The sequence below is a fragment of the Macrotis lagotis genome, chromosome X, assembly GCF_037893015.1.
Source record: "Macrotis lagotis isolate mMagLag1 chromosome X, bilby.v1.9.chrom.fasta, whole genome shotgun sequence".
In the NCBI taxonomy this organism is placed as follows: Eukaryota; Metazoa; Chordata; class Mammalia; order Peramelemorphia; family Peramelidae; genus Macrotis; species Macrotis lagotis.
The window spans coordinates 702,962,647-702,988,305 of NC_133666.1; the positions used below are offsets into that span (position 1 = coordinate 702,962,647).

The 25,659-nt window shown below is 45.3% G+C and overlaps 2 protein-coding genes across 7 annotated transcripts in view; one reads left to right on the forward strand and one right to left on the reverse strand.

Annotated features, from left to right (window-relative positions):
- The window catches only part of LOC141497094 (uncharacterized), a 47,906-nt gene that overhangs the window by 12,550 nt on the left and 9,697 nt on the right, over positions 1–25,659 (forward strand). Inside the window, exons 4-5 of one of the 3 annotated variants that reach the window (XM_074199688.1) lie at positions 224–319; positions 3,774–5,351. In XM_074199688.1, coding sequence (XP_074055789.1) covers positions 224–319; positions 3,774–5,351 — 1,674 coding nt within the window. Of the gene's footprint in view, positions 1–223; positions 320–3,773; positions 7,346–25,659 lie in introns of those variants that run through there. The other 2 variants (XM_074199689.1, XM_074199687.1) reach the window with 2 other exon arrangements.
- LOC141497175 (uncharacterized) lies at positions 17,093–22,698 on the reverse strand. Of its 4 annotated transcripts, none has more exons than XR_012471243.1 (5): positions 22,116–22,698; positions 21,227–21,311; positions 20,152–20,352; positions 19,307–19,442; positions 17,093–19,094 (listed from the first exon to the last, which is right to left on the reverse strand). XR_012471243.1 is itself a non-coding variant. In XM_074199831.1 (3 exons), exons 1-3 carry the CDS (start codon positions 22,509–22,511, stop codon positions 20,168–20,170), a joined length of 666 nt encoding a protein of 221 aa, XP_074055932.1. In that variant the 5' UTR covers positions 22,512–22,698; the 3' UTR covers positions 19,135–20,167. The 4 variants fall into 4 exon arrangements, 1 of the variants encoding a protein (XP_074055932.1); XR_012471242.1 differs by having other exon boundaries at positions 17,093–17,634; positions 18,829–19,094; positions 19,307–20,352; XR_012471241.1 differs by having other exon boundaries at positions 19,307–20,352.

A 25,659-nucleotide genomic window follows, 5' to 3' on the forward strand; every position in this document is an offset into this window, starting at 1 on the left:
AGCAGTGTTGGTCAGAGGTGACTGGAGGGCATGGGGCACTGGGGCCAAAGAAAGGACCTTCCTCATAGCCCTGGCACAGTGGCAGCCCTCTGGGGGCCCTCCTCTTTGGGGAGCTCCCCTAAACTCCATCCTGGGGGCCTGCCTACAAAGCTTCCTGTGTGCTGAGACCTCCCCCGACCACAGGCTGGTCTCTGAGCTCCCCTTCCCCATTTTCTCTGAGCAGGCCTGACCCTTTCTAAACCTGAAGTGATTGAGCAGCTGGAGCGGGGGGAAGCCCCTTGGAGGCCAGAGGAAGACGCCCCAGAAAGCACCCGGGCAGGTGAGTGAGGTGTCCATGGGCAGCAGGAGCCTTCAGAGACTCCCAAGAAGGCCTTTCAGCATACTGGGCAGGACCTTCCCCCAGAGGAGTCAGCCTCCCAGAGCCTGGAGCTGTGTCATGGTGGCATCAGCATCTGCCAAATGGGCCCTCGAGGGGGTCTCTGTGGGTTCTGGGGACTCTGGGGGCCCCTGGTCTCTATCCTATGCCCTCTCCTCTCAGTTGACACTCTGGGGTCCGGTGCCATCATTTGTTGCCCCAGACTCAGGACTATGACTAGGCTGATGCTTCTCCTGGGCCTCTTGTGCTCCACCCTCAGTCTGTGCCAATCTCCGGGCTCGACTCTCCCTTCCCCTAGACCATTGGGATTTTTGGAGACATCTGAGCCTCAGCTGGTCCAGCACGGGGCACCTTCCCCTTGCCCAAACCCTACCCTCCTCCACTACCTTGTTAGTGTCTAGGGCAGCTCCTTCCTCCCAGTCCCCAGCTTGCATCCATGGTGACTGTCCCCACTTCTCTCTCCTTCTCACTCCCCATATCTGTTTTGATATAAAATCCTGTGAATTTTATCTTTATAACATTTCTTTTATGTGCCCCCTTCACTTCTTTTCCTTAATCAGTGAACCCCAATGGCTCTCTGTCTCCCCCAGAACCAAGTTAAAATTCTTTGTTTGGTACAAAGCCCTTCCTCCTCTTGACTCCTCCTGGCCTTCTAGTCTAGTCCTAGGGCCACAAGGAAAGCCACTGCCCCTGGACCACAGACCATGTGGAGGAATCCTGGGAAGCCAGGAAGGGGTCGATTTGTGAAGGGCTGTGGGGTCACCTACCTTGTCCTCATTTGATTCTGGTGGGAATAGAGGCTGCTGCAGTTTATTGAATGTAGGAGGGCGGCTAGGTGGTGTAGTGGATAAAGAACCAGCCTTGGAGTCAGTACCTGGGTTCAAATCCGGTCTCAGACACTTAATAAGTACCTAGCTGTGTGGCCTTGGGCAAGCCACTTAACCCCATTTGCCTTGCAAAAACCTAAAAAAAAAAAAAACTTAAAAAAAAGAATGTAGGAGTGGAGGAGGGCTACGATGTGGCCGATGTGGCTGGAGCATTTGCATTCACAGGGTCCCTTTGGAGGATTAGTGCAGCAAAGAGTAGAGAGGGGAGAAGCGAGGTGTCTCAGAAGATGGTTGCAGCACTTGCCTTGAGCTGAGGAGGGGGCTGGGGTCACAGGAAACAAGGGGTCCTTGATTAAGAGAAAAGGGGCAAGACAAGAGTGTGAGTGCCAATGAGAAGCCGAGTATCACACTGAGGTTATTGGGAGGAAAAGAAGTTCCCCTCAGAAAGTTGGCAAGTTCTCTTTTGAAGAGGTTGTCCCAGATATGCAGTTAGAGATGATTTGTAATTTAGGGTTTTCTTCCTGCGCAGGAGCGTGACTTGGTCTGACATATGGTTTGGGAAAATCACTTTGGCAACTGAGTGAAGGATGGGTTAGAGAGGGGAGACTGAAGGAAAGGCAACTCAGTAGGAAGCTATGAAAGTACATGGCAAATGGTGAGCCTGGGAACAAAAAGTGGTGACCAGAAGAGATGCTTTCAGGGGAGAAACAATGAGATTTGGCAACTGATTGAAGATGAGATGAAAGAGAGGGAAGAGTAGAGGATTATAGCTCAGTTCAAACCTCTGTGACTAGAAGGAAGTTGAGGTCATTGGCAGAAATAGGGAATTTCTAAAAAGTGAGTTTAGGATGAATTGGGGGAGGGAGTGTTGTGAGATCCCCAGGACATAACAGGAGTGCTGGAGTCTGCCCTAGGGAGGCCCTTTCTGGAGAGACAAGATTCTGTTTGGGGCACTGTGTTCTAGCAAAGACTTTGATGAGCCAAAGCAGGTTCTAGAGAAGATGAGCAGATTTGGAGAGGACTAGAGAATACACAACACTAGCATTTGTACTAGGTCTTAGCTGGAAAAGAATATTGAGAGGGGAAATGAGAGCCGCCTTCAAGTATGTGAAGAAGAGACTGGCCATACCTGGACCCTGGGGCTGGGTGATTGTTGGATATCTGGGGTGGGATTCGGATTTGGGTCCTCCTGGCCCCAGTGCTGGTGCTCTGTCCTCTGTACCACCAGGCTGCCCCAAGTGGCAGGACTTGAGGAGGGACAAAGTGAAGAGAGAGAGAGAGAGAGAGAGAGAGAGAGAGAGAGAGAGAGAGAGAATAGAATAAAAATACAATTAGCAATAGCAATGATGGAAAAAAATATGGAAGCAACTTCTCTGATGGACTTATGATAAAGAATGCCATCCATCCCAGAGACAGAGCTGATGGAATCTGAACACAGATTGAAGTATGATTTTTTTTCTTTTTCTCTCACTTTATTTTTGTGAGGTTTTTCTGTTTTTGTGGGAGGATTATGTTTACACTTACAACAAAACTATTTTTAGTGTGAATAAATAAATAAAAAAGGAAAAAAAAAAGATTGTCCAGAGAGGAGTGCTAAGACTAATTGGGAAGGAGGCAGAATGTTTTGTTCTGGAAAAGAAAAAATTGTTTCTAACAAATAGAGCTTTAGGAATTGCCTCAGGTGGTTTGTAATCCTTCCACTTGGGGGTTTGCAGATTTGAAGGGGTCATTACTGGATGTGGTAGGAGGAATGCTAAGAGGGGTAGAGTTTGGCGCCATGGCCTCTGAAGTCCATAGCCACTCTCTAGTCCTCTATCTACAGAGCAGTAGCTAGAACTGGTAACTGCTGAATAGATTGAAAAGGGGAAGACCTAAGAGCCTGGGTAGAGCACATGGACAGTCTTGAGAAGAAGAGAGCCTAGCTCCTAATCTTTGACTATCTTGAGACACTGTTTCTCTGTGACATTGCCTCTAGTCGGCGCTTCTGGTCAGAAAGGATGTACTGCCTAGGGGATTGAAAGGTTCAGACTTGCCTCTGACACATGCTGTGTGTCATCTTCAGGGATATTGGCACAAATCTGTAGGCCTGTTCCCTGATAATCCTTTCTGTCCCGAGTCTTGGACTTATTGGTATTATTATTTGTATTCAGCCGCCCCTTTTCCTATGGTCACTACATTACAAGTCTTCAATTGCGATGCCTTTAGTCAAAGCCACATAGTCTTCATTACAATTTTGTCTAGGTCCCCTATTCCAGTCAGATGACAGTTATTTATATTAAAGTTAGGCCTTGTTCTTTACACCATGCCTCATATTTTCATCATAACTTTTGGAAATAAATAAAACCTTAACCAGTGTCTCTTTTAAGTAACTAAAAGCTCTGTGTTTTTACCATTCCATACCACAAATCAATTTGATTAATATTGTCTTTCATGGTCCCAGGTGGCAGAAATTAGATCATTCACTGTTCTATCATGTAAAGATGTTTAGTTTTGGTTGAAGGAGGGAACAGGAAATAAGAGAGTTGATGTAAAATGTCAAGAATCTCAGATGTTTACATTTTGTATTTCAGACCAGAAGCCTAGACTGGTAGCCAAAGTATCATCTCCACAGCTGGGCCTCTATTTGGATGAATCATTTCAGAGCAATAATTTAGACCTTCTGGAAAATCATGGATTATATAATGGAGGAAAAACTTATGTCTGTAATGAAAATGGGAAGGGCTTCTTTCAGAGGAGATGTCTTGTTCAGCATAAGAGAAGTCACACCGGAGATAGACTTTTTAAGTGTGATCAGAGTGGGAAGTCTTTTCACCAAAGTGGACATCGCATTCAACATGAGTCAGTTCATACAGGAGAAAAACCTTATGAATGCAATGAATGTTTCAGGGTTTTTCGTCTGAGCACAGACCTTATTGAACATCAGAAAGTTCATACTGGAGAGAAACCTTTTGAATGTAAGGATTGTGGGAAGGCCTTCCGTTATAATTCATATCTCATTCAACATCAAAGAATTCATACTGGAGAGAAACCTTTTCAATGTAATGAATGTGGAAAAGCCTTCCGCTATAGTTCATATCTTACTCGACATAAGATGATTCATACTGGAGAGAAACCTTATCAATGTTATGAATGTGGAAAAGCCTTTCAAGATAGTTCACAGCTTACTAAACATCAGAGAATTCACACTGGAGAGAAACCCTATCAATGTAATGAATGTGGGAAGGCCTTTCACCAGAGTACACAACTTACTGCACATCAGAGAATTCATACTGGAGAGAAACCTTATAAATGCAATGAGTGTGGAAAGGCCTTCCGCTTGAGCATAGGCCTTAGTGATCATCAGAGAATTCACACTGGAGAAAAACCTTATAAATGCAATGAATGTGGAAAAGCTTTTCGCTTGGGTTCAAGCCTTAGTGAACATCAGAGAATTCATACAGGAGAAAAACCTTATGAGTGTAGTGAATGTGGAAAGGCCTTCTGCCTTAGCTCACAACTTACCCTACATCAGAGGATTCACACTGGAGAAAAGCCTTATGAATGTAGTGAATGTGGAAAGACCTTTCGCCAAAACACACAACTTACTGTACATCTGAAAATTCATTCTGTAGAGAAACCTTATAAGTGTAATGAATGTGGAAAAGCCTTCCGGCGGAGCACAGGCCTTAATGAACATCAAAGAATTCATACTGGAGAAAAACCTTATAAATGTAATGAATGTGGGAAGACCTTCCGGTTGGGTACAAAACTTAGGGAACATCAGAGAATTCATACTGGAGAGAAACCTTATGAGTGTAATGAATGTGGAAAGACGTTCCGCCAGAGCACAAAACTTAGGGAACATCTGAGAATTCATACTGGGGAAAAACCTTATGAATGTAGTGAATGTGGAAAGACTTTCCGCCAGAGTACACAACTTACAGTACATCAGAAAATTCATACCGGAGAGAAGCCTTATGAGTGTAAAGAATGTGGAAAGACTTTTCGCCTGAATATACAACTTACTGTACATAAAACAGTTCACAGTGGAGAGAAGCCTTATAAATGTAGTGAATGTGGGAAGGCTTTTCTCCTTGGCTCATATCTTACTCGACATCAGATGATTCACACTGGAAAGAAACCTTATGAATGCAATGAATGTGGGAAGGGTTTCAGGCAGAACATACAACTTGCTCAGCATCAGCGAATTCATACTGAAGAGAAACCTTATAAATGGAATGAATGTGACAAGGCCTTCTGCCAGAGTTCACAGCTTGCTCGACATCAGAATTCATCCTAGAGAAAAATCTTAGATTGTAGTATGTGTGGAAAGGGTTTCTGCATTCCACAATCTACATCAGAAAAATTTATACTAGAGAAAAACCTTTTAAATATGAATGTGAGAAGGCTTTCTAAGAGACTAGAGATCTTATTGGTTATCAAAAAATTCAGCCTTAAGGGAAATCTTGTGATTTCTAGGAATGTAACAAGGCCTGCCTTTAAACAGAATTTATTCAATAGTGGGAACTTGATAAGAAAGGAAAACTTTACGAATTTAATGATTGCAGAGTAAATAACCTTTCTCATCAGTTCATCTTCCTTATGAATATAGTGAATATGGAAAAGCCTCAGCCCAAACAAAGAATTTATTTTTTAAGGTTTTTTTTTCAAGGCAATGGGGTTAAGCGGCTTGCCCAAGGCCACACAACTAGGTAATTATTAAGTGTCTGAGGTCGGATTTGAACCCAGGTACTCCTGACTCCAAGGCCGGTGCTCTATCCACTATGCCACCTAGCCGCCCCCAAACAAAGAATTTATTGACCTTGAAGCAGTTCCAGTCAGCAAATGGGCCAACTGTTAAGAGTTTCCATAGCTTTGAAGTTGTCACCGAAGTACAGAATTTGAAAGTTGATCATCTATTCCATCCCTGCTCAAACGTATTAAATGTGATCATCCAACCTCTGCTTGAAAACCTCCAAGGATCATCATTATCATCATTATTATTATTACAGTTATTCCTAATAGCAAAACTAAATTTACCTCTTTGCAACTCTAACCCATTACTGCAGTTCAAGAGAGCAAGTTTAATTTTTTCTTCTGTATGATAGCCATTCAAATTCTTGGGGACAGTTTTATGTCTTGAGACTTTCCCAGGGTAAATATGAACTCTCATTTACTTCATGTTATGAAATTAGTGCCCATCACCATCCTGTTTGCCCTCCTTTGAACATTTTCCTCTATGTCAATATCCTTCTTAGACTGATGCCCAGAATTGACCACAATCCACCAGAGGGACTATTATCTATTTCCCTTTTTTCCTGGACACTAGGACCCTCTACAGGGACCAAGATTATATTAGGAGTTTTGGTTGTCATTTCATGCTGACTTACCAGACCCCTAGACTGTTTTCAGACCAACTGCTTTGTAACTGAGGAGTTCTTAACCTGTGATCTGTGAACTTCAAATTAAAAAATATATATATATTGGGTTGTATTTCAATGTAAGAAACATACTTTGCATTCCTGTGTTTTTTAATAATTTGGTAAAAACTATTGTTTTCAGGAACCTCTGAGAAGCTTTTCATAGACTTTACTAGATTACCAAAAAGCTCCATGTCCCAAAAAAAGAATCTCTGTTCTAGCTACATGTCCTTCATTTTTCTACCTTTCAATTTGATTTAGCACATTTTTATAAAGTTCAATTCAAGGAGCCACTTTGTTCCTATTTAGGAGGCCTATTAATAGGTTCTACTGTGTTCTAGGCATTGTTCTATGTATTTGTTATACAAACACAAAAATGCAACAGTTCCTGCTTACAGGGCGCCTATATTTTGCAATTAATATTCAATATCTACATGGATAAATAGAAAATGCATATTAAATAGCAACTCCTAGCTTACATAACTAGTGACTATGAAGGACTAGATCTTTTCTACAATTCATATTCACTCTTTTCCCAGGACTTTACTTTGGGCTCCTAAGCCCTTCCTGGAATCAGACCTGTCTCCCAAATGGCCAGCACCTTCCTGCTGTGAATCAGACCCTTTTGATCCTTGTAGGACATGTCATCACTACCTGATATGAGAAGTGCCCAAACAATCTAATCGCCTTTTCCCTTCAACTTTAATATTATTTTATCTCAGATTTAAAATATGTCTAAGACAAACGAGAAAATATAGAATTGAATAAACCATTGGAGAATTTGGAACTTAAAAGATTTCTAGCTCTTTTATTTTTTTTTTATGTATTTTCCTTTTTTTTTTTTTTTTTTTTTTTTTTTAGGTTTTTGCAAGGCAAATGGGGTTAAGTGGCTTGGCCAAGGCCACACAGCTAGGTAATCATCAAGTGTCTGAGACCTGATTTGAACCCAGGTACTCCTGACTCCAGGGCCAGTGCTTTATCCACTGTGCCACCTAGCCGCCCCTCTAGCTCCTTTTAAATGGGACCATTAAAGAATACATATTTCTTATCATCCTATGGCACATTTATAAAAATAGACCAAATATTAGGATTTAGAAAAAATTGCATTTAAATAAAATAGCAGAAACTCTTGATATCTTTTATGTAAGGAAGAAGATATTGGTTCTTGTCCTTTGTTATTGAAGAAGACCCAAAAGACATCACTATGTTTGAGACAAATTACAGCGTCCGGACTGGCTGATCAGCCCAATATGATCTTGGAATGCTCTACTACAGTTTTGGGCAGAAATAGTTTATGTGAACACCTGGGGTGGATACTCTAAATTTAAGAATATTTTGTTTCCTTTGAGGAGTTTCAATTCTGCTCTTATCATAGAGTGCAGCACACTCACTGATTGAGGGCATGCCATGCTGGATAGTTCTGTGCCAGGGTCTTTCAAGCTATACAATATTTTCCAAAGTTTTTTTCCTAGGTTTTTGCAAAGCAAATGGGGTTAAGTGGCTTGCTCAAGGCCACACAGCTAGATCATTATTAAGTGTCTGAGGTCAGATTTGAACTCAGGTTCTCCTGACTCCAGGGCTGGTGCTCTATCCACTGCACCACCTAGCCACCCCTTTTTCCAGAGTTTTTAAGAGAGACTTTTAGGGTGTCCCGTATTGCTTCTTCTGACCCCATATGAGCGTTTACCATATATTAGTTCTCTGTAGAATAGTCTTTTTGGCAAGTGTACATCTTGCACTCTAACACCATGCCCAGCCCATCATAGTTGCACTATCTGTTAATGTTTGGAGTGCCAGGCAATTTAGGACAAGAAAGGACCTTTGTGTGTGGAATATTTTCTTTCTTTCTCTCTTTATTTCTTTCTTTCTTTCTTTCTTTCTTTCTTTTTCTTTTTTTTAAGGTTTTTGTAAGGCAAATGGGGTTAAGTGGCTTGCCCAAGGCCACACAGCTAGGTAATTATTGTCTGAAGCCGAAGTTGAACTCAGGTACTCCTGACTCCAGGGCTGGTGCTCTATCCAGTATGCCACCTAGTCTCCCCTTGTGTATGGTATATTTTCATGCCAGGTGAACTTCAGAATTTTCCTATGCCAATTTAAACAGAAGTGATACAGTTTACTGACATGGTGCTGGTAGACTGTACAGGTTTCATAGGCATATAGCAATGAGGTCAGAACAAATGTCCCTCTAGACCTTCCTCTCCCACACTTTCTTTCAGAGTTTCCCAAATACTGACCTAGCTCTGGCAATGCAAGTGTCAACCTCATTGTTAATGTGAATCTCCCTGGAAAGAACACTGCCAAGGGAAGTGAACTTATCCAAACTCCTCAAAACGTCTCCATTTGCTATAATCAGTGGTCCTACATATGGGTGGTATGGTGCTGATGGAGGACCTGGTTTTTCTTGGTGTTTATTGTTAGACCAAAATGAACACAAGCAGCAGAGAATCAGTCCCTTTGTTCCATCTCAGGTTCAGAGGCTGCATTGAGTGCAGAATCACCTGCAAATAGAAGACCATGTACTTGGTCTTGGCTTGTAGCTTTTTAAGCTGAAGAGTTTGCCGTTGTTGCTCACCTTGAAGCTATGTTCATTCTCATTGAAGGCATTTGAAAACATAGCTGAAAATATCTTGCTTAAAAAAAGTATGGGAGCAAGGAAAGAGATCCTTGTTTTACTACATAAGTTTTATTCCATTGGTGACTGGGAAATCTCAAGAGCACCATCTACTATCCAGAACCCAAGGAGATATACATACCTACATACAAACATACATACAAATATATATTTAGTTCTTTGTTCTCAATAACAAACAAAATAACATCACTATATGATAGAGTTTTACAATGTATCTGACTGTGGCTGATCAAAATTTTTAAAAACTGCTAAAATATTCTCAATATTTATTAATATCTATATCCTTTTTATGAGACAGTGTCCTGTTTAAGCCATAGTAGGAGAAAATGAAGAAAGAGAATGATAACTGATGTTACAATATTCATTCAAAAGTTTTAAATCAAATCCTGGCAATATACTAGAGAAACTTAGTGGAAAAAAATCAGTACGTTTAGATTAGATTATGTCAGAGATGCGAAGTTGCTTTAACATTAGGAAAATAATCATACTCAAAAACATCTCAAGAGATGCAGAAAGATCTTTGATTAAGTACTATTGCGAGTGAAATTCAGTAAAGGAAGACCAAGCCCTGTATTCTCTGAGCAAGATAATAGTTTATTCACAGGAGAATAAAGTGAGATATTCTAGTAAATATCTTGGTTAGCCAAAAGATCTCAAATTGGAGATGCAGCTCCCTTTAATAAGCCCAGAACAAAGAATAGAACAAGATAGATGAGGAAATAATACAATTTGTTATAGGGTTGGCAGTATCATAGGGGTGAGGACATGATCGGTTACACCAAGAAAAACAGGTTTGCACATACAGGGGGTCAAGAGCACCCTGTCTTTCTGTTTGTTTCATTTTGTTTTTGCAAGGCAGTGGAGTTAAGTGACTTGCTCAAGGCCAGACGACTAGGTAATTATTGAGTGTCTGAGGTCACATTTGAACTCAGGTCCTCAAATCCAGGGCCAGTGCTCTATCCACTGTGCCCCACTCTTGTCTTAAAAGAATGCTGCATCCTGAGGCTATAGATAGTGACCCAGGAGTAGCAGATTCACTGCTCCTGGAAATAAGACCACCTTTAATTGGGCAAGGTTTGGCTGAGATGACCAATATATCTTTCTTTAATTCAAAGATAGCTGATTATGAATCTTAATTGATTTAGCATCAACAGGCAAATATGTGGAAGCTCATTGATACTCATATGCTCATTCATGCACTTTTTTTATTTTTTTTAGGTTTTTGCAAGGCAAACAAGGTTAAGTGGCTTGCCCAAGGCCACACAGCTAGGTCATTATTAAATGTCTGAAACTGGATTTGAACCCAGGTACTCCTGACTCCAGGGCCGGTGCTTTATCCACTATACCACCTAGCCACCCCTCATTCATGCACCTATAATGCATATTTGCACAGTCTGTACTTACCATACACATGGTAGCTAAGGTTAGAATCTAATTTTTTTTTGATATTTTTAAAATTTGTTTTCCAGCTACATGCAACTGTAGTTTTCAGAAATCATTTTTTTCAAGCTTTTGTTTCACATTTTTCTCCCTCACTCCCTTCCCCCTCCTCCTAATAGAAAGTAATTGAATATAGACTATCAGAATACCCATAGGTCCATATCAATTGCATTCTGAAAGAAGAATCAAATCAAAACTGGAAAAAACTATTAGAGAAAAAATATAATACATAAGACAAATTTTTAAAAGTTGAAGCTGGGGGGAGGAAGGGAAGATGGGGGGAAAGTTGTAAAACTCAAAATAAGTAAAATCTTAAAAAAAGAAATGATTTCAGAAAAAAATAAAAGCATTAGTTTTACTATATTTATTGCAAATTAAAAAAAAAAAAGTTGAAGCTAGTAAACTTGGATGGCCAGTACATCTTGTGGGAATGTCCCAGGTCAGCTTGTCATCTTCAGAGCTAGCATGCCAATGATATTGAGTTCCTCAGGAGCTGAAGGTAGGAAGGATAACAAGCTTCCTTGGATCAAAGGGGTTGCAGGTGGTGCTAATTCCCTTAGAATTCAAGTGTTTTATGAGATTATTGAACCTCTAAACTTGACTCAAGAGGTTTTCTTTCAATTAAAAGTGATTGATAGGGGTGGCTACGTGATGCAGTGGATAGAGCACCGGCCCTGGAGTCAGGAGTCCCTGGGTTCAAATCCGGCCTCAGACACTTAATAATGACCTAGCTGTGTGGCCTTGGGCAAGCCACTTAACCCCTTTTGCCTTGCAAAAAAAAAAAAACAAGCTAAAAAAAATGACTGATAGGGAGACTAAACTCTTGGCATCTAATAATGAGAGAGGAAAACTGAACTTTTGAACTCATGAGTTTCTTCACTCAAAGAGAAAAGGCTTGGGTGTGACAGAATAGAATGTAAACTGTTGGTGTTGGTTTAGTTTTCAGTTGGTCTCATTCTCTGTGGCCCTATTTAAAATTTTCTTCTCAGGGATTCTGAAGCACTTTGCCATTTCTTTCTCCAGTTCATTTTACAGATGAGGAAACTGAGGCAAAGTTGAGTGACTTACCCGGCATCATACGAGTTAGCGTCTGAGTCGACATTTGAACTCAGAAAGACGAGTCTTCTTGATTCCAGGCCCAGCACTCTTTCCACTGTGCCACTTCGCTGCTCCACTGAATATTTGCATTTTTCAGAACAATAATCTCTTATAATAGAAATTCTACAAAGTATAGGCATGGAGGAATAGATTTTCACACAATAAGGATCTCTGTTAAACCAAAAGTTAGTATTAAATACAATGGAAACCCTAAAAGTTTTCCCAATAGAGTAAACAAGGATACCCTCTTTCTCAGCTCTAACTTGAGAACATTCTGCAAATACTAGTAAGAGTAGTAAGATAAAAAAAGGCACAAAGTTCAGCAAAAGGGAAAAAATTATTCCTATTTGCTGATGGAAATGGTTTACTTAGAAAGTCCTAGGGAACCAGCAGTGAAACTGAATTTAAACATAGCTTCAATTCCAGATTACAGCCCCTCCAATACATCAACATAATTTCTATATAGTAGTCATATCTACGGGTAGAAATAAAGAGGGAAATTTCATAAGAAAATGCATAAAATATTAGGGAATTAAGAAAACAAAATTAAAAACTATAAAACTTTAAAACTATAAAAATATAAAACTTTATAGTTTATACTATATATAGTTTATACTATAAAAACTATAAAACTATAAAACTTAAAAACTATAAAAATACAACTACAAAATGCTCTTAAGGAAAGAAAGAACAATTTATGTAATTAGAGGGATTTTCAGTGCTCATAGCTAGACTTTGCTAAGGTGATAAAATCTGCAATGCTAGCAAAATTAATTGATAAATTTAATCCTATAAAAATTCAACTGCCAAAGGGATATTTTTAAGAGTTTTTCCCTTTTATGTCTCATTTATATGAGATAATTACTCCTTTTTATCTCTCCCTACTGTTTTGCTTTTTTGGAATCATCCTATCATACTCATCCTAAGTTTTCCTTTCAAACTACACAAATAATGACTGTCATAAAAGTCCAGATAATATTTTCACATATACAAAGTAAATAATATTGAGTCCCTTAAAATTACTCTTTAATATGTATCTTATATTCTTCCTGGATATTATATGTTGAATTTTCTCTTAAGATCTGGGGCTTTTTAAACAAAAATCTAAGTGTTTGAATTCATTAAAATTCTATTTTTTCCTTCAGGATTATACTTAAGGTTTTTTTTTCCCATTTAGGAATATACTTTTAACCCCAGAGCTTTTACTCGACAAAATATAATATTCCAAGACCTATGATCCTAGAACATAGTAACTGCTCTTGTGTCATCTTTACCATGATATTTAATTGTTTTCTTATTTCCAATATTTTCTTTTTAACCTGGAGGGTTTGGAACTTGGCTATGATGTTTTTGTATCCTCCTGGGATGTCTTTCAGGTGTTGATCAACGGAATGTTTCTATTTCTGCTTTGTCATCTCACTTGAGAACTGCAAGTAATTTTTCTTGAGAATTTCTTGTAAGGTTGTGTCAAGATTCTTTTCTTTATTGTTATTTTCAGGCAGTCCAACTAGACAATTTTGTGTGTTGTTTCTCTTTCATATGTTCTCCAGATCAGTTCTGGTGAGGTGTTTCACATTCTCTTCTATTTTTTTTTCATTCTTTTGATTTTATTCTAAAATTTCTTGGTATTGTAGAATGCCATTAGCTTCCCTTTACCAAATTTTACTTTTTCAAGGAATTATTTTCTTATTTAAGTTTTTGATTCTCTATTTCCAGATGGTTGACTTTCTTTTCCTAATTTTCTTAGATTGCTCTTTTTTCCCTAGTTTTCCCGCAGTCTCTCTATTTGCTTTCTAAAGTTCTTTTTAAGTTCTCCCAAGAACTCTGTTGATGTTTTAACCTTTAATGTTTCTCATTGGAGTGGTTTTTTTTTTTTTTTTTTTTAGTTTTTGCAAGGCAATGGGGTTTAAGTGGCTTGCCCAAGGCCACACAGCTAGGTCATTATTAAGTGTCTGAGATCGGATTTCAACTCAGGTCCTCCTGACTCCAGGGCTGGTGCTCTATCCATTGTGCCACCTAGCCACCCCTGGAGTGGCTTTTTAAGCTTCATTATCTTCCTCTGAATATGAACCCATGTCTTCTCTATCTATGGTTGGGTTCTTTCTTTCAGTTCTCAATTTTATTTTATCTCTTTTGTTTTTAGCAGCTTCTACTGTAGTCAAGTTCAGGTCCTGAGGTAGGAGGACAGTGGCCCAACCTCAGGTGCTTCTTGTTGCTTTTTTCTGAGATCCCTCCCAGGGCCCACCTTAGGCTCTCTTCTCCATTCCTAAGCCACAACCAGGACTCCTGGCCACAGTGTCGTGGAAATGCTCCTTCTGGTGACTGCAAAGGACAGCTGTCCTCTCTGTGCTGGGACTGGAACCTGGGACCCTGCTCTCCTGCAGGTGCTCACAGCCAGTAGGTTCTCTGCCTCTCCCCTTCAGTCACAGCCCAACCTCAGATGAGTCTGGTCAACACAGCTGGATCTGTCCTCTCTGGACATCAGAGGGTCCTTCAATCTCCTCAGTCATCATTACCCCCCCCCCACTGTCTGTGAGATGAAAGCTCCTAGGGCTGAGGCTGCCTCCATACCCCAGCTCCCCCCAGAGTTTGTTGTTTGAGAATTCTGCAGAGTTGGCCTATTTGCACTTTTCCTTGGGCCTAAATTGAACCTCCACCTCCAGAGGTCCTGTCTTTCCTGGGGGTCTTCTCAAGTGGACACTACTTTACCCTGACTTTGTTTACTTTCTCTGTGGTTCCTTGGAGGCTATGTCCTGTTTATATTATTATTATTTATTATTATTATTATTAATTATTTCTGGAGGAAATTTGCAGAGTCTTAAGATTTCTGACCTGCTCTGCCACCTTCCCAGTATCCTCTCTGACAGAATTGATTTTCACATCCATCTGGAGCCACTGGGAGCCAGCCAGAGCATGGACTTCTTTTGAAGGCCTCTACTCCCCTCTGCTTCACAAAGCTAGTTGTCTTCTTGAGATGAGAGTATTTTGTCAAAGTTTCCTTCTGCAGGGAATCTTTTTGTGTGTCATGGACCCCCTTGGAGCCAGTCTGGTGATGCCTAGGGACTCCTTCCCACAGTAATCCTCTAAACCCATTTATAGCCTGGTTTTGTGCATGTCCCAGGCACCTAAGATGGAGCCACACATGTAAGAGAGGGCAAAGACATGCATACCCCTACCACCTCTTTTCATGGTTGGCAGAAGAATAGGTTGCAGCTTTGAAACACGGGTAGGTTGCAGCTTTGAAACACGGGGACAGTCTCATAGGAGATGAAGGTTTGTTCATCCAAACCATGGGTACCAGGCCCAAACTTTCTGCCCCCAACTTTCAGCCCTGTGGCCCCAATAATCAGTCTTGGGGTTTTGGTTCTATTCATTTTTTTTCCTTTCTAGGTATGAGTGATAGATATGAAAAGCTGAGAAGCTGGAGAAAGGAAGGGTGTAAAGCCAGTAAAGGTAACGGCCTCAGGAAAAACTGAGGGATAGAAGATGAAGAGATCAGTGGGGAGGATGAAGAACAGTCGGGGGGGTCAGTAATAACTTGTTGCCGGACCTGGCTGGCTCGCCAGAGCCTGGGCATTATAGGTCTTCCTAGTTTGAGAAGGGAGTGAAGTACCAGATCATCAGGATTAGAGGTGAGGGCGAGGGAGGAGCAGTGGTTGTCTCATGGCCACAGAGCCCTGGATGCCAGAAATATCTTTGGTTCTCTTCTTCAGACTGAGAAATGACCCCTGAGAGATGGAAAGGTCTGTGACTTGGTTAGATAGGAGGAAACAGAAAAGAGGAAATGGGTTCCTTGACCCCAACATAGTGGTGTCATTTTTGACCTCTTCAAGAATGAAAGAAAAGAACCAATGCCTTGCTCCAGATATTGGTGACTTTTATTCTGGTAAAGAATACATTTGAGGGATTTAATATCAATTCTCGGTAATCCCTGTGGTTGACCCTGTATTTTACAAGACCTGGGTATCTTTGTTTGTAGCTTGAGGGCCTCATAGGGATGGAAATTCATCTGAGATTGGTAAAAAGATAACCCTTTCCTCCTCTGCAGATTGTACTCCAGACTCTACCATGCCCCAGCAAGCCCTCAATCCTGGGAGCTCACTGCACCCCTGGAACTCACACATGAAAGTATCTGCCACCTCCTCCCAGAACTCATTTAAGGAGGGCGCCCAGGCCAGACAGACATCCTGGTTTCATTCCAGACTATCGTGTTCCTGCACTGGGTGCCGCCCCTCTTAACTTTCCTTTATGTCTTGGTTTCCCCCATTAGGATATAAGCTCTTTGAGGGCAGGGACTGTTACCATTTCTGCTTGTATTTGCATTACCAGCTCTTAGCATAGTGCCAGGGCATGTGAGTAGAGGGAAGAGAACTTCAAAGTTTGGCCTAGTAGGGTATGGCCTAGGATTCAAGAGGAGTCAAGATGTGATTGGTGCTTGAGTAATCAAATAATCTGCCTCTGCCTCTGGGATTTTCAATAGCAGAGGGTTCTAAAGGTTTCCCAGTCCCACAGCAAAATAGTCAAGTGTTTCCAGGCTCAGGGGAACCTAGAGGAAGCAGCCTCTTGTGCCTGTTTCCAAGGATGGTCAGTTGAAGAGAGGGGTACATGAGGCCCAGAGAAGGGTCCATAATATCCCCCCAGCGACCATATCGTCACAAGAACTAGAAGAGTTGGAGGAAATGTGTCCAACCAGGAGCAGAGGGAACAGCTGAAAACAAACAGGGACACATGAAGAAGCAGAAAGATGATTGAGAAGAAAGAACCAGAGCTTTAAGGCGTATGAGTCTTTGAACTCAATAATAAAAGGAATTGAAATAAAGTATGTCGCCTTTGGCCTCAGGAATACACCTTGAGGGCGCCCGCAGCGGCTCCAGCTGCTGCCACACCATGAGGCGTGGCCGGGTGCCCGCTCCCAGGTCCCCCGAGCCAAGACCAAAAGAAGAAGGTGAGTCAGTGCCTGCAATGTCGGCGCCTCCTGATGAGAAAGTAGAGACCCTCCTGCGGCCCACCTAAACCAACCGTGTACATCTCTGGTGTTACTGCAAGGGGAGACAAAGACTTCCCCCTGCTGCGGCTCAGGTGGGTCACCAAAAGCCACATCCCTATGGAAAAGCATCCTCCTCACAGGATGACACAGCACAGCCAACAGCCTTGCAAGTGAAGATCCTGCTACCACCTGTCAGTCTGGTTCTTGGAGAAGAACACCTGATTTCCTCTTAGGTTTGACATTTAAAGAGCAACAAGAATCGGTCCAATTTTTTTTCCTATCTCTAGCTCTGTAGAGAAATTTAAGACAAAGCAAATCAGTAACTTCCTTTGCCTTACATTTCTTGGTTTACTGCCTGCAAATAGATCAGATACCTGTGTATCTTGTCCATCTAAATGCAAACAACACTGGAGTCTCATCCCCCCCCCACCTGATCTAGGATCCTTACTCAATTCGACCTTAACTTCAGTTTCGCTTAGGGAAAATAGTGATGCTTTTAAAAAGTTAGTTTTAGTAGTTCTAAAGTTGCCTTTGGTTTGTGCCATAAAGTATGATATCCAAAAACAATTGTAAGCAAATTTTGGGAAGGGTATGGTTATGGTTAGGAAAATTTGGGACATTTTGTAATCATGTTTTTAATCAGATGCTGGAGTTTTCTCATGTGATCTAGAGAAAAACGGGAAGTCAGTTAAAATTTCACAGTGTTCTTTCAATGAATAACCAGAATAGGTATTTTCTTTAAGAATCTTGTTGCTGGAAAATGAGAATCCAAGAAAGCTTATTCAAAATGAAGCATCTTTCTTAGGTCACAGGACAAATTTTCCAAGAATTCATCTTGTTGGCTTGGATTTGAGGGGGGACTCTTCATATTCTACCTATATTGTGGGGAGATACATGGATAATGGTTAGAAAAGTTTAACAAGATAATTTAGAGCAGGGGGGGAAATAATAGATAAAAATCCACCAAGTTCACAAAGAGATCCAATTGTCCTCCAAAGGGAGATTCCATTTTAGTTAGAGCAATCCCTTTGCAGACCTCACAACTGTGGTCAGACTCCCCTTTGCCCTAATTACATACTTACTCTTACTAATGTTCAAGTGTTTGATGTCATTCTGAGTTATTTTGTGTGTGCATCTTGCCAGTTGGTATTTGTAAGACTGCTGCTTAAATGATTACTGTACTATTTCCCTATTGAAAAATAAATTCATTCTGGTTATTTGCATATGAAAAAAGCTCTCTCAAACAGTATAATTTTATGGGGAAAGTATTGCCTACTTAGGATACTAGCAGTCTGTTTTGAAGTTCTTTCTTGCTGCAGGCCAGCAGGGGTACTATGGATGGCTGCCTGCCTGTACCACCAGTCGTCCTCAGAAAGAATGACAAAATCCACATCCTCGAGAGGTAGAAATACTTGTAACTCTCCCTAGATCAATATCTCCTAACCCTTCTCTCAAGAAAGAATGTTCATAGTTCACTTCTTTTCATGTTTTCAAGAAAACTTGGGGTTTTCTTAGCTCCAGATGAACAGCAGGCCAGTTTCCTTTGGCAGTGACATCGTATCATCTATGTGAACATTCTCTGCCTCCATAAGACAGTGGATTTTGTCATTACTTCACAAAACCCATATCCAGAGCTTGTTGGGTGACATTCCTATGGAACATGTGCCTAAATATTGGCATCTCCTCAGAACTCTGTTCAGAAATAAACATTTCAAATAGGAGGGGGGAGAGGTTTTATAGCACTTGGGAAAAGAATTGGAAGTAGATTGAATATAGTGCAATCCATGTATCACACCCTGTGCTATAAGAATAGTTTAAGAAGCTTCTCCCACCCCATCTCCTTTAAACTTCCACTGAGAGACAGCTGAAAATGATAGTCTATTATGTTTCCAAAAATTTCATTTTACATATCTTAGATGTAGTGTGTATCCACGCGTTCTAAATCATTGAAAAGAAACAATTATAACAAGTGTTTCCTTTTATAGTTAATCATTTGTTTTTCAATAATAAAAATTATGTCTGCCCCCCCCCCCAAATATACCTTGAGGAACCAGTAATTGTACACTTACCCAAAGGCCATTCATCTGCTCTACACGTGTCCCTCACCACCACTATATTCAGAGAAAAAGTCCACTCTCCCCTGGGATTTGGAGGTGAGGCCGTCCCAGGCTTTTGGGACAAATGATTCGTATCACCTGTTGCTAATATACCACCTTAGCAAGCACTTTTGTGAAAAGCTAATTGAGTCCATTGACTGAATTGGAAGAAAATTGGTGGGAATCGATCACCTTCATCCCCCACTTCAGGTTCTCAGGAATTCTGCTCCTGGGCACTCCTGGGAGGAGAGAAGCCAACAGCGTTTGGCACCCTGGACCACCAATGCCAAACAAAGCCCAGGAACAAGCCCAGAGAAAATGAGAGAAAGCCTGCAGGAAGGACTGGAGCAAGAAAGCAAGGAATCGGCTTCAGTCTTAGAATCCATATCCCAAACATAGGTAGAGATGCCTCTTCCTGTCAACGGGTCTGCTCTTTAGTTCTTTTCCTTACCTCTTGTTTACATTCCTGGCTCAGGCAAGGAAGTATCTGTGGCTCTGAGTGCCCAGCTGTCTTCCAGGATGAAGAGAATTCTGTTCTCATGGCACCAAACTTCTCAGAATTCACAGTTAAAACTTCTAGTCTTGACCTATGGCAGGGAGAAAGGCATCTCCTTGTGATACATTTCTCTTTCTTGCTTTAGATTCAATAAAATCTGACTCCATCCTTAGATCTAATGGCTTTGATCTGTGCTGATGATTCCAAGATCTGCCTTTCCTATCCTCACCTCTCTGTTGACCTCCAATCTCTCCTCTCCACCTGCTTTTGGCCTGTTAAACTGAACAACCAATAAACATCTAAACTTATCTTTCCCCCTAAACTCTCCTTGGTATCCTCTCCTCCAGCCAACTTCCCCATTACTGATAGCAGTAAAGGAGAACCACAGTGTGACCTGAGTTCAAGTTCAGTCATAGACACCTCCAGATTGTGTGAACCTGGGCGAGTCGCTCAGCCTTTGTTTCCTTCAATCTCCTTCTCTGTAAAATGGGGATAATAAAAGGGTCTACTTCCTGAGCTGCTGCCAGGATCTAATGAGATAATAATTGTAATGTGCCTGACATTGTTAAAAAAAATTTGAACTCTGAGAGCTCAAATGTGGCCTCAGATACTTCCTAGCTCTATGACCATGACCGCCTCAGTTTCCTCATCAGCTGGAAAAGGAAATGATGAACTAGCCCAGAATCTCGGCCAAGAAAACGTCAAATGGGGGCACAAAACATTGGGCAAAAATAACAAGAAGGCAGATGCTCCCCGAGCACCCCAGGTTCCCGACCTATGAGTCACCCAAGACTCCTCACTCTTTCTTGTCCTCCATCACCATCTGTCGCCAGGGCCTGCGCACTGGACCTCAGCCGCCTCCGCCGCATCCCTGGTCCACTTCCCCTCTGCAGCATGCCTGGACCATTGCATTCCTGGTGCATCCCTGGTCCACTTTGCCTCCGTAGCATCTCTGGGCCATTGTATTCCTGCAGCATCCCTGGCCCACTTCCCCTCTTGCCCTGCAGTGGATCAGTCAGCCTGCCTCAGACTTTTCCCCTTCCAGTTCAATTTCTATTCAGTCGCTAAAATGATTTCCCTAAAGCATAGGCTCCACAGCACCCTCCTTCCCCACTCAGTAAACCCCAGTGGCTCTTTTTGTCATCCAGGATTAAATACAAAACGCTTTCTCTGGCATTGAAAGCTTTTAGGTTTTTTTTTTGTTTTGTTTTTTTGTAAGGCAAATGGGGTTAAGTGGCTTGCCCAAGGCCACACAGCTAGGTCATTATGAAGTGTCTGAGATCGGATTTGAACCCAGGTCCTCCTGACTCCAAGGCTGGTGCTTTATCCACTATGCCACCTAGCCGCCCCCTGATTGAAAGCTTTTTATCCACATATTTATTTTGATATTTTATTTTTCCAATGATATGAGCGTTGAAAGCAAACAATCTGGTAAAAGTTGAACATGTACATTTGTGTTTTCCATGCATACACATCATCATTTTGTGTGACTAAACTTTGCAACCAGAAACACAAGCAACCACAATGAGAATTCTAGCATGGTAGCCACTCTCTCTGAAGGTGACCTGGCTCCATCCCCCGCCGCTCCTTGGAGGGGGCTGGGGAGGCGGTGGGGACATCCGCTGACCCTCCCTTGGACTCCCACAGCGGTGGCCCCATGCAAGGACGGCCCTCGCCACAGACAGGTCTGCCGCCAGGTGTTCTGGGGACGCGTCCCCGTCACTGGAGGGGGCTCCCCAGAGGCCTCTCGGGGCCCATGTGGGGCCTCTTCTGGCCTGTCCCCCTTTCTGCCTTCCAACGTCTGACTTCCCCGAAGCTTCCACTACACTCCCACCTGCCGCAGGAAGCTCTCCCCGAGCCCCGACCCCCATATACACATTTGGTGGCTGGACCCCCGGATTCTCCTCTGCCCTGGTTCTCTCCTCCGCTCCCCACAGAAGCTCAGGCTTTCAGCTGCACCCTGAGAAAACAGAGAACAAGACCTTCCTCCTCCTCCTCTTCCTCGCCCGCACCCATCCAGGGGCAGAAGCAGCAGGGCGGATGGGGGGCAGGCCCGGCCTGGTCTGGGTCCCCTGGGAGCCCGGGGGGGCTGTCTGGGAGGGAAGCGTGGGGGAGCGCACCCCAGAGGGGGTGTACCTAGTTAGTGGATAGAGGACCAGGCCCTGGAATGAAGAGGACCCGAGTTCAAATCTGCCCCCAGACAATATTTAACCTAGTTACGTGACCTTGGGCAAGTCACTTAACTCCCTTGCTTTGCCAAAAATCCCAAGGCACATACAACCCCACAGCCGCCCTTGAACTTGGTGTAGTTCTGGGGGGAACCGTCTCCCCTTTTCTGTGCCCGAACTGGAATGCGGGTGCACGGGGGCTGGGGGCGCTCGGGAATTCCAAGCGGCAGATGGACTCCCTAAAGGAGCCGCGGGTCAGAGTGGACCCCAGGCTCCTGGGACGCTGGCCTCCTGCCCTACGGGACGGGGGTCCACCAGAGCCCTGGTCTGTGTGGGGGAGGGGCTCTTGGGGGGTCGATGGGGAAGGGGAGAGGCAGCGGCCGAGGGTGAGCAGAGGCGGCCGGGAGGGGGGCCGGGAGGGGGGGCCCGGGAGGGGGGCCGGGGGGGGGGCCGGGGGGGGGCCGGGGGGGGGGGCCCGGGAGGGGGGGGCCGGGGGGGGGGGGGCCGGGAGGGGCTGCGATCTGCCCCCGCGGACAGACAGGCCGCGCTGATGCAGCGGGACACGCAGCCGGCGGGGGGGGGGGGGCGCGGACTACGTTTCCCAGCGGGCAGTGCGCGCAGGCGCGGGGCGGGCTTCCGGCGGGGTCTCCATGGCGACGGGACTTCCGCCCCCTAACTGGCAGTCCCCGTCCCGGTGGAGCCGGCCGCCTCGGACCTCTTCCGGCCTCAGCCGCCGCCGGGGCTCGCGTGCCGGGGCCGCCGCCGGGGTGAGTGGGAGCCGGGCCCGGGCCGGGGGCAGGCCGGCGGGGGCGGGGCGGCGGGGGCGGCCGGGGCTGCTCTCGGGCCCACAAAGGGGGCGAGTGGGCGTGGCCTGGGGCCGCGGGCGCCGGCCCCGCCTCTGGTTTCGCCCTGAGTCCCGCCCGTCCGCGAGCTAGGGCGCCCATTGGTCGACGTGGGCCCAGGAGCCAATCAGCAACGCGGCCCCTCCCCATGGGAGAACAGGTGCGGAGCGGGCTGTGGGAAGGGGACAAAGAGTGGGAGGGCCCAGGAGCAACGACGCCGCGGATTGGTTGGCCTGGCCTCAGGCCGTCCAACGGGCTGCCGGGGGCGGGCTATGCTAACTATCCGGGCCCTGAGTGACAGCCAGAGCCCCGCCCATTCACCTGCAGTGGCTCCCTAGTCCCGGGAGACCCCCCAGGAATCCCCCCACACCTGCAGTGGCTGTGAGAGGCCCCCAACCCCACCCCCAGCTCCCCCAGACCCCAGGAATCCCCCCTCCCCACACCTGCAGTGGCTCTCCAGTGCTGTGAGAGACCCCCAACCCCACCCCCCAGACCCCAAGAATCCCTCCCGCCCCCCACCCCTGCAGTGGCTCCCCCAAGCCTTAGGAGAGACCCCAGCCTCCTCAGGCCCCTTTCCCTGGACCTCCCTCATCGCCCCCTCCAGCGCCCCCCATTTTCTTAGCCCCCCAGAACAACCCCATTCCCCTGAACATCCCACATTGCCCCCCTCCCATACCCACTACGGCTCCCTAGTGCCCCAGGGGAGACCCCGGCCCCCATTCCCCCTCCCCCTCCCTGGCATCAACACTCCCCTTGACCACCCCCACCAGACCGCGTGCCCCTCCTCGCTCCCCACCCCCATCCCTGGCATGCCCCCAGCCCGCAGCCTGGCCCGTGCCAGCCCGCGCTGTCTTGGGGGCGGTGGGCACAGCCCTGCCCCTCTCTCATGACTCCTTTCCTTCTCGGCTCTACCTGGGACCAGAGGAGGAGGCCGGACATGGCGCCCGTGCTCCGGACCATGGGGATCCACAGAGTGAGTGACCGCCAGGAACCTCGGGCTGGGAGGGCAGGCCCTGGGGTCCCCGGAGGGCGAGGGCCGGGTGGTGGGCAGCACAGCCAGGCCTGTCCAGATCTGACATGCCCCACTGTCCTCAGGCCCGGGATGGACATCTTGGAGGCCGGGCCACACGTCCCAGGTGAAGGTCCCGCAGCTCAGGCAGTGCCCCGTCCCCATCGTGTGTTGTGATGGAGCCGGGACTGGGGGCGGATGGAGGATGGGCTCCGGCTCAACACAGGTCTTTGGTTTTCTAGAAGTTGGTGACGTTCAGAGACGTGGCCGTGACCTTCACCCCGGAGGAGTGGGGGCACCTGGACCCCGCCCAGAAGGAGCTCTACCGGGAAGTGATGCTGGAGAACTACAGGAACCTGGTCTGCCTGGGTGAGGACCCCCGCCACCCAATGGGGAGCAGTGTTGGTCAGAGGTGACTGGAGGGCATGGGGCACTGGGGCCAAAGAAAGGACCTTCCTCATAGCCCTGGCACAGTGGCAGCCCTCTGGGGGCCCTCCTCTTTGGGGAGCTCCCCTAAACTCCATCCTGGGGGCCTGCCTACAAAGCTTCCTGTGTGCTGAGACCTCCCCCGACCACAGGCTGGTCTCTGAGCTCCCCTTCCCCATTTTCTCTGAGCAGGCCTGACCCTTTCTAAACCTGAAGTGATTGAGCAGCTGGAGCGGGGGGAAGCCCCTTGGAGGCCAGAGGAAGACGCCCCAGAAAGTACCCGGGCAGGTGAGTGAGGTGTCCATGGGCAGCAGGAGCCTTCAGAGAGACTCCCAAGAAGGCCTTTCAGCATACTGGGCAGGACCTTCCCCCAGAGGAGTCAGCCTCCCAGAGCCTGGAGCTGTGTCATGGTGGCATCAGCATCTGCCAAATGGGCCCTCGAGGGGGTCTCTGTGGGTTCTGGGGACTCTGGGGGCCCCTGGTCTCTATCCTATGCCTTCTCCTCTCAGTTGACACTCTGGGGTCCGGTGCCATCATTTGTTGCCCCAGACTCAGGACTATGACTAGGCTGATGCTTCTCCTGGGCCTCTTGTGCTCCATCCTCAGTCTGTGCCAACCTCCAGGCTCGACTCTCCTTTCCCTTGTACCATTTGGATTCCTGGAGACATCTGAGCCTCATTCAGTCCAGCACGGGGCGCCTTTCCCTTGCTGAAACATTCCTTAGCTTCTCCTGAAAATGAATTTTCCATGCTTTATCCTTGACGTGGTAGCCAAGCCCTCCCCACCTCCGGGGGCCTCCGTGCATCGGCCACTGTCCTTCCATTGGACACAAGAGGCATGTCCACCCTCTGGCTCAGACCTCCATTACTGGTGTAGACATAAGGTGATGGCCGGGCTCCCGGCAGTGGCTGCCTCTGTTCTGGTCCTCTCCTGCCACTCTCCGCTCTGACCCCTTGGCCAACCCTTAATCTCCTGCTCATTTAGGATGAGGACATACATCTCCCACTGGCTCATTTACAAGCCTCATTACCTTTTTAAAACAAAGATTTGCTGGCTCTCAACACCTTTAGGAGGATGGTCAGAATCATCATAGACAGGGAGATGTAGATTGAGATAAGTGGGCATTAGCGTAGGGGAACCCAACTTTACTGTAATTATCCTAGAGAGAAAGAGTCAATTTTTCCATCCTGAAAAAGCATTTGCAGTCACATGAGATGACTCAAGGGCCAGGACCCAACATGTTGGGAGTTGTCCTGCCAGACCTATCCCTGAGGGAGCAGTCCCATGCATACCAGAGTGAGGAACAGACAGTAATTGGAGCCCCCATCCATGGCGGGATGGTGGGGTAGATGTTGCTGTGGAAGGTGGGGAATCTTTCAGCACCTTTAAGCAATGATGAAGGGGAAGATGCAGAGGAGCAGGGGAGATTTGGGTGAATTGATAGAAAGTCACATCCCCAAAATGAATTTTGTGAACTCAAAAAACTCATTGCTCTCTTGGCAGATGCAGAAGCCACCCAAGAGACATTGCTATTATGAAAATGGGAACAAAGCCGAGGCTTGAGTTTTTGGTTTGTAGAATGGTAGGAACATGGAACTTCAGGGCATTGGAAGAAGCATTCTCTTTACCCTTCAATTTTCTTTTTCATTCTGAACTGAATCCCAAAAGAGACAGAGCATATTCCTATGCCAGAGCAGCTCAAAAATTCTGAAAGTTTTCCTGCATGGTTATGCTTCCTTCTGTTCCATTGTGTGCATTTCTAAAAGATGTTAGTGGTTTTCTTTTTTTAGCACCATTAATTCTCACCCTTTCTCTCTCAAATCTTCCCTTCTCCCCAATTAACCCCCCCCCCAAAAAAGAAAA